Raw genomic sequence first — 15,752 nt, forward strand, 5'->3', positions numbered from 1 at the left:
TTTGAAAAAATCCGCTGTAGACCCAAGTGAAATTGAGATGTTTGATAGGTCTGTTTTGGTGATGCAATAAAACCCTTGTACCCTGGTTCAACTTTCACACGCCTATCAAAGACAACTTTAAAATTGTATAGTTTAAAGGCTAAAAATGGATGGAGTGATAAAAGTTTCACAACTTTGCTTGAGTTTTTGGGTCAGATGTTACCGGAAGGCAATGAACTCCCTAGGCGTACGTATGATGCTAAGAAAATTTTGTGTCCAATGGGAGTTGATTATGTAAAAATACATGCATGTCGTAACGATTGCATTTTGTTTCGGAAAGATTATAAAGAATTAGACAAATGTCCAAAGTGTGGGAGTTCACGTTATAAGTTGCCGAAAAAGAATTCCACAAATAGTAAAGGTGTCCCAGTTAAAGTCTTATGGTATCTTCCCATTATCCCAAGATTTAAAAGAATGTTTGCAAATTTAAAAGAGGCGAGAAACTTAATTTGGCATGCTGGTGGTGATGGTAGAATTTTAGATGACAAAATTCGTCATCCTGCTTGATTCAACTCAAAGGAAAAGCATAGATCATTTGTTTCCCGAATTTGGGTCTGATGCTAGAAATTTAAGGCTTGGACTATGTACCGATGGTATGAATCCATTTGGTAATCTAAGTAGTCAGTGGAGTACGTGGCCTGTTTTGCTAACAATTTATAATTTGCCTCCTTGGTTATGCATGAAACGTAAATATCTTATGTTGTCACTACTAATTTCCGGGCCTAAGCAACCTGGAAATGACATAGATGTTTACTTGGAACCATTGATGGATGATTTAAAGTTATTATGGGATGAAGGGGTAGAGGTATATGATGCTTATCGTGGTGAGACTTTTAACCTACGTGCCATGATATTTTGCACCATTAATGACTTCCCGGCATATGGCAACCTATCTGGTTATACTGTGAAAGGGGCTAAAGCTTGCCCAATTTGTGAGGAGGATACAATTTCTGATCGTTTAGTTCATGGAGGAAAGAATGTGTACCTTTGTAACAGAAGGTTGCTCCACCGCTCACACCCTTATAGGAAAAAAATGAAGCCATTTAATGGAAAACAAGAACTTAGAAACCCTCCAAAAATTTTAAGTGGGAAAGAGGTTTATGAGAAAGTGAAAAACATTGAAAATAATTTTGGAAAACCTTATAAGAGAAGTGATGGGACCTTATATAAAAAGAGGTCTATATTTTGGGATTTACCATATTGGAAACATTTGTCCGTGAGACATTGTATTGATGTCATGCACGTGGAGAAAAATGTGTGTGAGAGCCTTATTGGCACACTTCTCAACATCCCTGGTAAAACAAAGGATGGTGTCAAAGCAAGACAAGATATGGTCACTCAAAATATACGACCAGAACTAGCACCACAAATTAGAGGGTCAAGGACCTATTTACCCCCAGCTTGTTATACTTTGTCACGAAATGAAAAAAAAAGTGTGTGTGAATGTTTACATGGGGTGAAGGTTCCGCAACGCTATTCATCGAACATAAGAAATCTTGTGTCTATGAAAGACTTAAAACTGGTGGGTTTGAAATCACATGATTGTCACACTTTAATGCAACAATTACTACCCGTTGCGCTTCGTGGAGTTCTGCCTAATCATGTTCGGGGAGCTATTATTCGACTTTGCTATTTTTTCAATGCAATATTTAGCAAAGTTGTTGACTCAGATACGTTGAATACATTACAACAAGATGTTATTACTACTATGTGTGAACTTGAGATGTTTTTCCCTCCTTCCTTTTTCGATATAATGCAAAGACTTAGTAGTACATTTGGTGAGGGAAATTAAGATTTGTGGACCGGTATTTTTAAGAAATATGTATCCATTTGAGCGATATATAAAGCCTTTAGCCGCCTATGTAAGAAACCAAAACAGGCCAGAAGGTTGTATGATTCAGGGTTATATTGCAGAAGAGGCCCTACAGTTTGTCAATGAGTACATGTCCAATGTTGAACCTATTGGGCTTCCGACATCTCGACATGAAGGAAGACTACAGGGACAAGGTACTCTTGGGAAAAAAGTAGTAACTGCTAATCCAGAAACCCTTGATCAGGCACACTTGTATATTCTCCAACACATGGTGGATGTGCATCCATATTTAGAGAAGCATCAAACCCTTCTAAGTGCTCAAAATCCTTCTAAAGGAGAAAGGTGGTTAGCAATGGAGCATAATCGGTTATTTCGTAAATGGTTCTCTCGATGAAGTAGATAACGAGTGTTACATTGAGCGTGAGAAAGTCTCTGATGAGGTAAGGTGGTTAACACATGGACCTAGTTTTCATGTGTTAACTTATCAAGGTTATGACGTCAATGGGTACTCCTTTTACACTAAGGATCAAGATGATAGAAGTACTATGCAAAATAGTGGAGTAGCTTTGATGGCTATGTCAATGAGTGTTGCTAGTGCTAAAGATACTAGACCTGCTTATGATGCTCAGCCATACTTTGGGGTCATCAAAGAAATTTGGGAGTTAGACTTTGTTCAGTTTAGGATACCTGTTTTCCGTTGTATGTGGGTTGAGCATAATAAGGGCGTTCGAGTTGATAGGATGGGTTTCACGTTGGTAGATTTCTCACGTGAAGGATACAAATCAGATCCGTTCATTATGGCTAATCGTGCAAGACAAATCTTTTATATTAAAGATCCAAATGGATGAGAAGTGGTCGATTGTCCTTCATGGTAAGAAGCAATTTGTGGGTAAAGAAGCAATGGATGAAGTGGATGACGAATTGCCTCCTTTTTCTTCTGGATTGCCGCCTACGACTACTGATGATGTAGATGACTTTTATCTACAAGATGACCATGAAGAAGGGTTATGGGTTGACCTAGAAAAAATCAGTAGCTAGTTTTTGTTTGCAACTTTATGGGTTGACTTTTATGTTAAGACAATTGCTCTCACTCATTTTTCTGTTTGTTTGTTATGTTTTTATTTTAAGACAAAGATTTTCATTTTAATGTCTTTCCTATTTTTAGTTGTTTAAGTCACTGTACTTATCATTTATCATTAGAGCTGTATTTTGGAGTAATTTGATTTAGAGAGTCAATTCACCCTAAAAAGCATCCTGCAGAGCACGGGTCGTTATTTTAAGTAATAGTCGTCTCTCAATCTGTACTTATTTTCACATGTTCCTTACTTTAACATCTGACCTAATGTCTTCCTTATGTTCAATTACTTATGATTTTTATATCTATGAGAGCAATTGCATACATCTAGCTAGGAGGTAATTAAGTTTACCTTGTTTCAGTAAAATAGTTTTCTTGCTGTACATGTTCGCTGTATTTTGTCCATTTTCTGATCTGTTTTAATTTATTTTGATACAGGTCATCATGGCTTCATCAGTACCATGTAGTAGTACAACTCGTCCAAGAAAGATCAAAAGCGTGGTGCTTATGAAGGAGTTGACAGCATTACGTGATCAAGGTAAAAAGCTTAAAGTAGAATTTGATTCTGATGGTGAGCCAATTGAGAAGATTGGTGCTAAGTATACGAGTTATGTTGGTCTACTTGGACGCTTGAAAGTGCCAATTACCATTCGTACATGGAAGCATGTGGGAGAGGAGCTTAAGCTGAGGATTTGGGATGAGGTTTTGGTAAGATACTAATTAATTTTCCCGCTTATTATTAATGACAAATTTTGGACATTCGAAATCACGTATGATGTTTTGGCATTTGTAGTCAGTTTTTGACATTCCAAAGACAAAGTACCAGCAAGTTATCAAAATTGCAAATACCACGTGGACAAACTTTAAGTCAAAATTGACTGCAGTGTATGTTTATCGAAAACCCCCTAAAGGTCGAAAGTTGCCTGTTGAGACTGATCCGGTAAAGAAGTATCCTTACATCAAATCTGAAGTATGGAAGGAGTTTAAAGAGTCTCGACTGTCAGAAGAATTTAAAGTAAGTACTTAGATTCAGATTCGTTTATATTTTAGTATCATGTTGGTAGTAATAAATAAGTTCGTATTCAGCTAATAAGTCGTTCTCTTTTATTTTTACAGGCTATAAGTAAGGTTGCTGCAGAGAGGCGAGTAAGAACAAGTACCCTCACGTGTCTCGTGGAGGATATCGAAAAGCCAAGCAGAAATTGGAAGAAAAATTGAAAGCAAAATTGAAGATCAAAGAACAAGAAAAAGAGAAAGGAACGGGGATAGACGACTCAGCAGAAGAAAGTAGTCAAACCCCAACTATCATAAAACGAGGTGACTTATGGATAGAGGGAAGAGTAGGCAATGACGGAGCATGTATAAATTCATAGACCAAAAATAGTTGAAGAGCTGGTGAGTACTCCATTTCTGTTTATCACTACTCAGTAAAAATCATATATAATACTCCATGCCATGTGCTACAATTTAATGAAAATAATTGCAAACAAGAAGTGTTGAAGGAAAAGGTCAAGAAAGGAGAATTTGTACCTAGCGGAAAAGTTGATGAATTGACAAAAGCGCTTGAACTCGCGAGCATTATGGTCGTGTTAGAGGTGTTGGGGGTCGAGTCGGGCATAAGCGGTATTTTGGCGGATGCAAACGAACTCGAGATGAGAGTACTACTGTCATTTCACCGAGTTTTTAGAGAAGCTTACAAAGAAGATCACGGAACAAGTGAGGTCGAGGTTTATAAAGACTTCAAATAATGATGGGGAGAAAACAGACAAATGAGAATGTTAGTTATTCCGTTCACAATGAGAAAGACGCAAATGAGCTCGAGATGAATTGCAAACAGGTGGGAATGTTAGTGATCATATTTCCGATCCATTTGATGCCATACCTGAGAAGGTAATTAAATCTAGCAACAATTGACTATGTTAGTGATCATATATATATTTCTCAATTGATAATAAACATTTTACTTATGCTGCTTTGGTTGCTTGCTTGTCCATCGCTCCGCAGGATTTGAATGTGAGCTAGTGTGCAAGATACGATGACTTCACTAAGGTGGCACTTGGACGAGTATTCAAGACCACAAGTCAGGCATCAGTTTGTCACGGCCAAAAAATTGGAGCAGAAACGTTAAGGGTATGCATTTACGTTCTCATGGAAGGTAAGGATGACACACCATTACCTATACCAACTGAGGAATTTGCTACTGTTGCTGATGCCCTTGGTTCCTTTGTACATTGGCCGAAAAATGGAATCACTTTACGCTACGTAAAGGTATGAAAGCCATACAGTTAACCGTCTTTTTTAGTTCTTGCCATCAACGCAAGCTCTAATAATTATAGGTGTAATTCTTTTTCCCAGAATGTCGAAAAAACCTGGAATCAGAGAGAGGGGAGAAGACAGGGGAGAAGATGGGGGAAAAGACTGGGGAAAAGATTACGGAAAAGACTGCGACGACACCTAAACCCAAAAGACGGAAGACATCTGGAACTTCTAATTCCCAGAAAGTAGAAAGTGGTAAAAGTAAGATAAGCGGTGGTGGATCAGTGACAAGATCAAACAACCAGTTGAAAGCGCTTTTGGACCAAAATTACGGTTGTAGACGATTACTGGCAAGGGTAGTTAGTGTGATGCGCGATAATCAAGTGACCGATGTTAATTTGATCGAGAATGTCCTAGGATCCAAGAAAAGGTTGCGCCTCGCCAAGGAAGACATAGCTTCATTGTTGAACATGAATAAGATCTCCCTTGGAGTCATTGACACTTTTCTTGGGTATGTATACTACAATTATTGCATCTCATTATTTAGTTTTGCATTGGTTATTCAATCAAAACATCTACATCAGTATTGGTTATTCAAACGCAACATCTACTCGCCACCACGTCGAGTAGGTTTGCGAAGCTACTCATTACGCTCGTTCCTTTAACTTTTAATCTGCTTCCATGGAAAAGGTTGATTATTTACCGTAAATGTTGGTTATACTTATACGTATATTGTTATAGGTACTTGGACAAAGATCATCGTGACCAAAGAAATGTACGGGTTCTTATGTCCAGAAATTATTTCACAAATAGGCTATGCCTCGATAAAGCAAAGAACCATACTTTCTAAAAGGATGAAAGACTTGAAAAGGAAATTTTACATCGCTCCATATTACGATGAGTAAGTGCTGATCAACCTTGCCTTTTAAATAAACAAAACTGTCACCATTTATTATTGATTATCATGTAAATAAGTTACAAATTATTTACAGTGATCATTGGATGCTCGTTGTGACTGATGTTGCTGATCATAATCAAGTGCATTGGTTCGACTCACTAGGAAAGTCAGTGCCGTCAAAGTTGAGATCTTTAATTAATGCGTAAGTTCATCTTAATAGTTCATTTATTGATATGCACATAAATAAATGTTCAACGTATTAGAACATTAAAAATGGCAACTATTATTGGCTGACAATCATTTATTTGAAACCATGTTTATATTTAGATCGGTAAGAGTATACGGCTACAATGGCGGGGAAAGAATGCGTTCTCAAGCACCGCAATGGCTGCAACATAATGTAAGTTGTTGCTTATTATGACGACAAGTTCAATGTCTGATCATCAATCACTTTTAATTGACAAAGTCATGTTATTGGTTTAATTCTTGTCGAGTTGTTGTTTTAGTGTGCTCGTCAACAAGGTGTTGTAGAATGCGGGTACTACGTCATGAGGTACATGCTGGAAATCGTCACGCGTTCTAATCCAACAAAAGCTATCAATGAGGTCAGTTTTGACATTATAGCAAAACTCGGTATTTTTTCAAGTAATTATCCTACTTTGACCTGCGCCTATACGCATTGTGGGCGAACCTGCACGCCAATTCAATGAGCTAGTCACAAACCCTCTTCCCTTAATTATTAGCTTATATGAAGTCGCCCTTGTGAGGCCATGTCCGATCGCCCCATTGTCATTAATATGCATTACAGGTTTTTCAAGACACCACGCCATATTCACAAGAAGAATTAGATGAGGTTCGGGACTTGTGGGCGAACTATTTTCTCAATATCTAGCCGTAGATAGCTAGCTAGCGTAGTAATGTATTATGTAGTTGCATTTTGAAAAACTGATTACATGATCTGCAAGACCATATGTTATGTTGGCTGGGATTTGTTATGCCCTTTGTTGTTGTTCGTTAGTTGTTGAATTCGGATGACGGAGACGGTTGCGTTGTATGTTGATTGGGATCGGTTTTTATTAATTGAAATCGATCATTTTGGTTGAATGGCAGTTGGCATGTTTTGTATTAATGTTTTGGCATTCAAATTGGTGTAATGCAATATGAATTGGCCTGCTCTTTTCAAATTTTTTTTTAAAAAAAAAAACAATATAAAGGACAAAATGGATTTATAAAAGTTCGATGTAATTCTAGCTTCAAAGGACATGGGCTTTCTATAAAAATCTGATGTACATTACACATATGGACATCGGATTAATGTTAAAATCTGATGTTCATTACTCATATGGACATCGGATATATTTAAAAATCCGATGTCCATATATTAATGGACATCGGTTTAAAGTCCCATGTCCATTACACTCCATATGGACGGGACTGAACTCTGTATCGGCCTATAATCCGATGTCCATGTGTCTAGAAGTCCGATGTCCTTGATGAATTCTGTAGTAGTGATGGTTCTTCGACCGATCGAGTGAAACAATACTCTTTTATCACCTGGTCGAAACGATGATTCCAACTCCGAGAAGCTTGCTTAAGTCCATAAATGGAACGCTTAAGCTTGCATACTTTCTTAGGATGTTCAGGATCTATGAAACCTTCGGGTTGCACCATGTACAACTCTTCCTCCAAATAACTGTTTAAGAAGGCGGTTTTCACATCCATTTGCCAAATTTCATAATCATGAAATGCGGCAATCGCTAAGATTATCCGAATGGAACGTAGCATGACTACAGGTGCAAAAATCTCATCATAATGCAATCCGTGCACTTGAGTGAAACCTTTTGCCACAAGTCGTGCCTTATAGGTATCTAGTTGCGCGTCTACAGAACGCTTTATTTTGTAAAGCCATTTGCACTGTAGAGGTTTTACCTTATTAGGTAAATCAACTAGATCCCATACGTCATTATCATACATGGAGTCCATCTCGGATTGCATGGCTTCGAGCCATAGCTTTGAGTCGGAACAGGTCATAGCACCTTTATAGGTAGCGGGTTCATTACTCTCTAGGAGTAAAACGTCATTATCCTCGACCATACCAATGTATCTGTCCGGAGGATGAGAGACTCTACCCGACCTCCTAGGTTCCTCAGGAATATTAACCGTATCAGCAGTTGGAGGAACAACTTCCTCCATCCGTTCCTCGGTCGTTGGTTATGGAATCTCCGACAGCTCGAAGGTTCTATTACTCGTCTTGTTCTCGAGAAATTCTTTCTCTAAGAACGTCGCACTAGCCGCAACAAAAACTCGATGTTCGGTAGGCGAATAGAAGTAATGACCAAATGTTCCTTTTGGATAACCTATAAAGTATGTCTTGACCGATCGCGGGCCGAGCTTATCCTCGTGTCTCCACTTGACATAAGCCTCGCAGCCCCAAACCCGAATAAAGGAGAAGTTAGGGACCGTTCCCTTCCACATTTCATATGGAGTATTGTCGACAGCTTTAGACGGACTTCGGTTAAGTATAAGAGCAGCTGACAAAAGATCAAAACCCCATAATGAATCAGGCACTACGGTGTGACTCATCATGGATCGAACCATATCAAGTATGGTTCGATTTCTCCGTTCAGACACACCATTCAATTGAGGTGTTCCAGGTGGAGTTAACTGCAAAACGATTCCACAGTCTTTCAGGTGTTGATCAAACTCATTTGAAAGATATTCGCCGCCCCGATCTGAACGGAGTGCTTAACCTTTCTACCCAGTTGGTTCTCAGACTGCTCGGTATTCCTTGAATTTCTCAAAGGACTCACTTTTATGCTTCATTAAGTAGACATATCCGTATCTACTTAAATCGTCCGTGAAAGTGATAAAATATCTATAGCCATCTCTAGCGGTAATTGACATAGGACCACAAACATCAGTATGTATGAGTCCTAATAGGTCACTCGCGCGTATTCCAACACCTTTGAAGGAAATTCGAGTCATCTTGCCAATGAGACATGATTCACACGTGCCATATGTAGAAAAATCGAAAGCGGGAATAGTCTCATTATCGACGAGTTTCTTCACGCGTTTCTCATTTATGTGTCCCATTCAACAATGCCATAGATAGGTTTGATCTTTGTCACCTACCTTTATTTTCTTATTATTCACGTGTAATACTTCCGTGGTTTGGTCTAAGATGTAAATTCCATTCATGGAAACTGCTTTGCCATAAATCATTTCATTGAAAGAGAAAATACAGTTATTATCCTTTATTGAAAATGCAAAACCGTCTTTAGCAAGTACGGAAACAGAAATAATGTTCTTAGACAAACTGGGTACATAGTAACAGTTATATAAAAATAACTCAAAACCACTAGGGAGTTGGATTACATATGTTCCCTTCGAGACAGCAGCAACTCTTGCTCCATTCCCGACACGCAGGTCCACATCACCTTTTTCGAGAGGTATGATGTTCTTTAGGCCCTGCAAATGATTACACAGATGAGAACCACAACCAGTATCTAGTACCCAAGTTCTGAAACTTGCATGGATAATCTCAATCATATGAATATAAGATGATATACCAACAGGAACGACGCGGCCTGCTTTGATGTCCTCACGGTAGACGGGACAGTTCCTCCTCCAATGTCCAGTCTTGTGACAATGGTGGCACTCTATGTCACCGCCCTTGCTCTTTGCCTTGCCCTGTGAACCACTAGTCTCACCAGGCGCACTCTTACCGTTTCCTGGCTTCTTAAACTTTGGCTTACCAACAGGTAGGTCGCCATGAGCCTTGCCCTTACCTTTACCCTTGTTTGAAATCATGAGAACATCCTGCTTCATGCTCCCACTCAATTTCATATCCTTCTCGGTCTATACGAGAAGGGAGTGTAGCTCATGATGACTCTTTTTCAAGTCATTCATGTAGTAGTTCGCCCTGAAAAGGGCAAAACCATCATAAAGAGAATGAAGCATTCGGTCAATGACAATGCTCTCACTGATTTTGTAATCAAGAGCCTCCAGCTTCTCGACATTCTCAATCATGTGAAGAATGTGTGGGCTAACCGGTTGGCCCTTCTGGAGTTTCGCATCAAAGAAGTGACAGGTATGCTCATATGTAACGATTCTCGGTGCCTTTGAGAACTCGTTAGTGAGCGTGGTGAAAATCTTGTTTGCACCCTGAGCAATGAAGCGTCTCTGCAAATTGGTTTCCATTGCAAAGATGAGTACGTTCTTTATCGCATCCGCTTCCATAACAAAGTCACTATAAGCGAGTGACTCGTTGACTCCTGCATTGGGGCCTGGATTGACCGGTATTGGCTCGATTAAGTACTTGAGCTTACCGTCGAATGGCAAGATTCTCAGTAGTGCCGCCTCCCGGTCCGCAAAAGTTGGACCCATCATTCTTCGATCGCATGGACCGATTCATGTGGTCCATGAAAGCTTTCACCAGACTCGCGTCCAAGTGTGGCACTACGCATTGGGATTGCGTTATTTCCACCATTTCGTTGTAACAAAGATTATGAAAATAAACGTGTTCTACATCTGAGAAAAAGAATAAAATAATAAGCATGTGCATCGTTTATATTTTTAAGTCTAATGAACTACTGTCATAACGCGAAGACTCAAAACATTTATACAATTGACGTCCCTCAAGAATTATATAAATGATCCCAAGACTCAATTCTCTGTAAATTGATAAGCTAACCTTTTAGCTAATTCTACCGTTAGAATTCTTGGTCGATAAATTTCTGTAAATTCTATCTTTAGTCCATCATAATCACGAGAAACTCTTCGGACTATGATGTTGAGGTAAACTAAGTCAACACAACTACTTACCCAACGTAGAAGGGGTCATATTATGCCTACCGACGAAGAAGGGATTCATAGTTGTTTGCCCTTATAAAGACTAATCTCAATTTCCGTTTTTTAGAGGAAGATCCCGTCAACTTTATTTTAATTCATTTTAAGTGAACTAATATCTAGCATGCGAGAATGAATAAACTAAGGTGATGGCTTAATAAGACTGTGACATCTGTATGTCCATGAAAACTAACATACAACTTATATGAGTCAATTTTCATGCATTTTAGTAGTAGGTGGTTTGGTTTTAGGCGGAATATAATGCATAAACTATCATGTGAATGAAGAGCAATAAAAATGAAAACGTAAAAACAATAAAAGTCCTAGTGTGGCCTATCCTATCAAAATGAACAATAAATACAAGTTTGAAATCCTTCCTTGGACCCGAGAAGCTTGTCTTGATGTTCCATCTTGATCCATGTAGCGGGAGTGAGCTCCAATCTCCATCTTTAGTCTTCTTCGAAAAAATACAATAAATAAAATTTACATAATAAACCTATTTATTACATTCTAATTTCAAAACCCAAAAACTAAAGAAAAGTAAAGGAGATTCGAGATCTCATAATTACATAAAAAAATCATGTTTCCTTCATTACGAAAACATAATTTGACTAAGGCCACACTAAGTATTACAAATTACAACTGATTGCAAAAAAAATACGTAAATTAAATTCATTCAATCGATTCATTCAACAAAAATTAAAATGCATCAACTAAAAATAAATTAAACATACATGACACAATTCCTTAATTATGTTGATTAATTTATCCAAACCACCTATTTAAATCAAATTAAGTGACAATTCCTCAATTAATCACATTAATTTCAATCTTAATTCATATTAAACTTGTAATATGAATTCAATCCGTCAAAATTTTAAACTGCTTTAAAATAATATGATATCTTTAAATTGTGAACCGTTTCACAATAACTAATTGGCCAAAACAAACAAGTTTTTTTTTTCAGCCACGGCAAAAATAAAAAAAATAAAAAAATAAAAAAAATTTTTTAATTCCCAGCTGCTCACGGCTGGAATAAAAAAAACAGCCCAAAATTTTTCCCAATTTGGCAAAAACGAAAGAAAAAAAACTTTTCTAATTATAATTTTTTTTTTTTCCGACATTTCAGGAAAAAAAAAACACACAAAAACAGAAATTTTTTTTTCTTTTTGGCTCACGGCAAACCCTAAAAAAAAATATGCCGTCATTTTTTTTCTTTTGCGGCAAAAAGCCCTAAAACAAAAATCGATGAAGAAAATGTTTACAGTTGCTATTAGAACATGATTTAGCAAATGAATTAATAAACATGATTAATCGTATATGCTAAAACTATATAGCAAAAACAAGTTCTTGTATCATCGACATGACGATTCTATTTGTATTTTAACTTATTCTTCATTAAATCAAAATCTACCAATTCTTCATATGATAATTTTAACTGATTAAAACAATGATATGAAAAATGAAATTGGAAGTAAATCATCAAACAAAAGCAAAAAAAAAAAACGAAAAAAACAGGCCGAAAAAAAAATTACCTCTCGGCAAAAAAATTTATAGCCGAAATATTTTTTTTCTTATTTTTCGAAATTCCTCATATTGTTTACATACAATTTTATGAAAATCATCAAAATTAAAATTCGTGGCCTTGGCTCTGATACCACTTGTGGGAATTTATCTGTATGCATCCCTTAATATACAAGGATTATAACGAATTTTATGAAGATGATCACTAGTCATAAAATAAAATTACATAAACAAAAGTATATAGGATTTAGAAATAACCTTCGGTCCTAGCAAAAATGGCCTAAGAACAATATCAAAATTGATATTCGCCTATTAGTTGCACCCAAGACGATATGAGATATGCCCTTTGATTATGCTAGAATCGATCCAAATTTTCTGTAAAAATTTAGGTTGTTTTTATGTTTTTTTTTCTGATGAGAGGAGAGATTAGGTTAAAAGAGAATTAGGGTAAGAAAATGATCTCCCTTTCTCCTCTTATGGAAACCGAAAATGGGAGTGAATAAGGGAGATATTATCTTCCCTAATTCGGACCATATCACCGAAATAAGGAGTATATTTTCCTTATTTTCGGTTATTCCAAAAATGTATAAAATGTGTTAAATTGTCATCTAGTGAGGATCGAACCCATGACCTCTTGGTTTGTGTACCGTCATTATTACCACTATGACACATTCATCTTGTTGATATTAAATATAACCGATTACATTTAATTACGAATTAACAGATTAATTCGTCCAAGCTAACATTACATACATTTAATTAAATATAACTTATTATATTCAATTTACGAATTGACAGTTAATTCGTCTCAATTAATATTATTTAATCTTCATTAAATAATTGTCTCATCAACACATTGACTAACTGTTTAGTCATATTAGGCATCAATGTGATTATATTTCTATAACCACATCTCTCAAACACATCCTATAGGTGTGACCTTTAGGGACCAGTTGATCACCGTCATCTGTATGATAATAACGTCAAACTTTCTAGCAAGTCAACCGTTATTAGGTAATCGTTAATCAACTGATTAAAATACGAAGTATACCCTTGTGAACCTGTAAGAGATTTACAAATGTTATCACACTAATTGGTGGAGGACACAAGCTCTAACAATATGCAGGGAGAGTTGTCCTTATTTCTGTTGTGCTCGGTGCGCTTCATAGTTATTAGGCAAGAATTTTCATGCTCCCAAAACTTGTTCTAAAGAAAATTGATACGGTCTGTAGAGCTTTCCTCTGGTATGGTACTGAGAATAGAGAGCGTCCCCATTTGGTAGCCCGGAATCAGATCTGTCAACCAAAGAAAAAAGGAGGCCTTGGTTTTAAAAATCTCTATCAGTGGAACATTGCTCTCCTTGCTAAGTATGTGTGGTGGGTGGAGAAGAAAGCTGATCATTTATGGGTTCGTTGGGTGCATGTTATTTATATAAAAGACAGGATATGGAAGAACTTGTAACAGCAAATTTTGTATTGCGATAACTGAAATACAAAACAAGGAAACAATTATATTTTATTAATAAATATCAAAAGTACGTGTACAATCTCTAATGTCTCCTCTGATTCTAATATGCCGTAAGGGGTACGTGTACGGGGTACACGTGAGGGGTACGCGTGTAGACAAATTTAATTGCTCTACGCGCGATGTAAATTTGATTTCTTGAGAGGGTCGCAATGACTTGAATCTCTCTTGAAGGTTTGAACTTGTGATTGAATCTTCAACGCAGGCGGCACGATTTGATGTGCTTGTTGACTGCTTGCAATGATTTTGACAGAGAGGATTTGTAGGAATTTGTACCTTGTTCTCTCTAGCTCCTTTGCAATTATGAATTTCCAACCCTTTGAATGAATGAGGAGAGCTCTATTTATAGAGTTTCAAATCCCCTTGTTGGACTTTGATGGTCAGAGGCCCATTCGTGGGTCTATTAGCAACCTTGGCCCAATTTGATTCCTTCTGGGTTTAGTGATCCGAATAACTCCTTTTGTAATCCGAATCGACCCATATTACATTTAATCGGGACAAAATAATTAAATTAAGTTAAAATTTGGTATTAACTCAAAATAATTAATTTATTTTACTTATTTGGCACATTAATAAATTTTCCGTGCCTACAAATTGCCCCCTCGGGACCTTGTCACGTGCGCCTTTTTTGGTGTCTTGACGTGGCGAGGTCTCGATACATTTTGCTTTGACTTGGAAGTCGATGATGAGCACCCTAACTTGTCGCAAGAATGAGTTAATGACTTTTTTTTTGTCACCCTCTCATTATCCAACTTGACGGGTGAATTTGTATTTGACTTGAAAGTCAAGGGCACCTCAACTTGCTTTTGAGACAATCCATTTTTCTTGTAATGTCACCTTATCATTATTTGATTTGGCGAGCGGCTTTTTTTTTTCTTTGACTTGGAAGTCGAGTAGCGTACCCGAACTCGTCGTAAGGGTAGTAGCTTGCGGAATATTTTTTTTTGACGTCCCTTGTCATTTTTTTAGACTTGGCGGATAACGCAATTTTTTTTTTTTTTTTACTTGTCTGACTTGAAAGTCATCGGGTATCCGAACTAACTTATCGCAAGGATGACCTTTTTTTTTCTAACGCCTCCTTTATTATGTAACTCGATGAGTGACATATTATACCGACGCCTTTTTAGTCATATGAAATTTCCATAACATCTCACTTTCCAATAAGAGCACAAGTCGACTGACCCAAGATGAGTATATTATGATACCAAAACTAAACCCAATAACTTAATATTTGGGAAAGTGGTATCATACTAAATTTCTGAAACTTACCCAGGGTTTATAAAGACCCAAGACCTATATATACTCAACTGCCCATGTCATCAACCATAAGCACAAAGCTAACAAACTCCAACTCCATCTTGACGGTACTTTCGATTTTCCTCCTGCAAATTCTTGCTTTGCTTCCTTATTTGCCCGTGTCTTTTACAACATATTGCCCTTTTTTTTTCTTTTTTAACGTGTGCCAACAGAGGGTCATCGTTACCGAACATCGCTTCGCTTCGATTTCTCGCGTTCATCTTCATTGTGCGACGGGTCCAACTGATCATTCGGGTAAGTTTATATTGCTTTTCTTCTTCCTTGCCTTTGTGTAGCTGGTTTTTTTTTTATTTCCTCTCTGAACATGATTTCATTAAAGGTCAATCTTCCATCTGTTTTGAAATACGCACCACATCATCCCCTGATTTCGTGAAAAACAGAGCGCGTGGACAGCCCCTGTTGTCGACCAATTTTACATCATGGAGAATGATCTTTGACCCTAAAGCTTCCCATATTCA

At 37.3% G+C, this 15,752-nt stretch overlaps 1 protein-coding gene and 1 long non-coding RNA gene across 2 annotated transcripts; both read left to right on the forward strand.

Annotated features, from left to right (window-relative positions):
- The first annotated feature begins 3,559 nt into the window (after positions 1-3,559).
- On the forward strand, positions 3,560-4,072 carry LOC141633394 (uncharacterized). The gene is made up of 3 exons (XR_012538175.1): positions 3,560-3,635; positions 3,721-3,942; positions 4,044-4,072. It is a non-coding gene; the product is annotated as an uncharacterized LOC141633394 (long non-coding RNA).
- A 1,948-nt stretch (positions 4,073-6,020) lies between these two features.
- On the forward strand, positions 6,021-7,191 carry LOC141626281 (uncharacterized). Its single transcript, XM_074440185.1, has 5 exons — positions 6,021-6,084; positions 6,176-6,283; positions 6,409-6,481; positions 6,588-6,686; positions 6,890-7,191. Exons 1-5 carry the CDS (start codon positions 6,038-6,040, stop codon positions 6,971-6,973), a joined length of 411 nt encoding a protein of 136 aa, XP_074296286.1. The 5' UTR covers positions 6,021-6,037; the 3' UTR covers positions 6,974-7,191.
- Positions 7,192-15,752: the final 8,561 nt, after the last annotated feature.

Source organism: Silene latifolia, chromosome Y (assembly GCF_048544455.1).
Source record: "Silene latifolia isolate original U9 population chromosome Y, ASM4854445v1, whole genome shotgun sequence".
NCBI classification, from domain to species: domain Eukaryota; kingdom Viridiplantae; phylum Streptophyta; class Magnoliopsida; order Caryophyllales; family Caryophyllaceae; genus Silene; species Silene latifolia.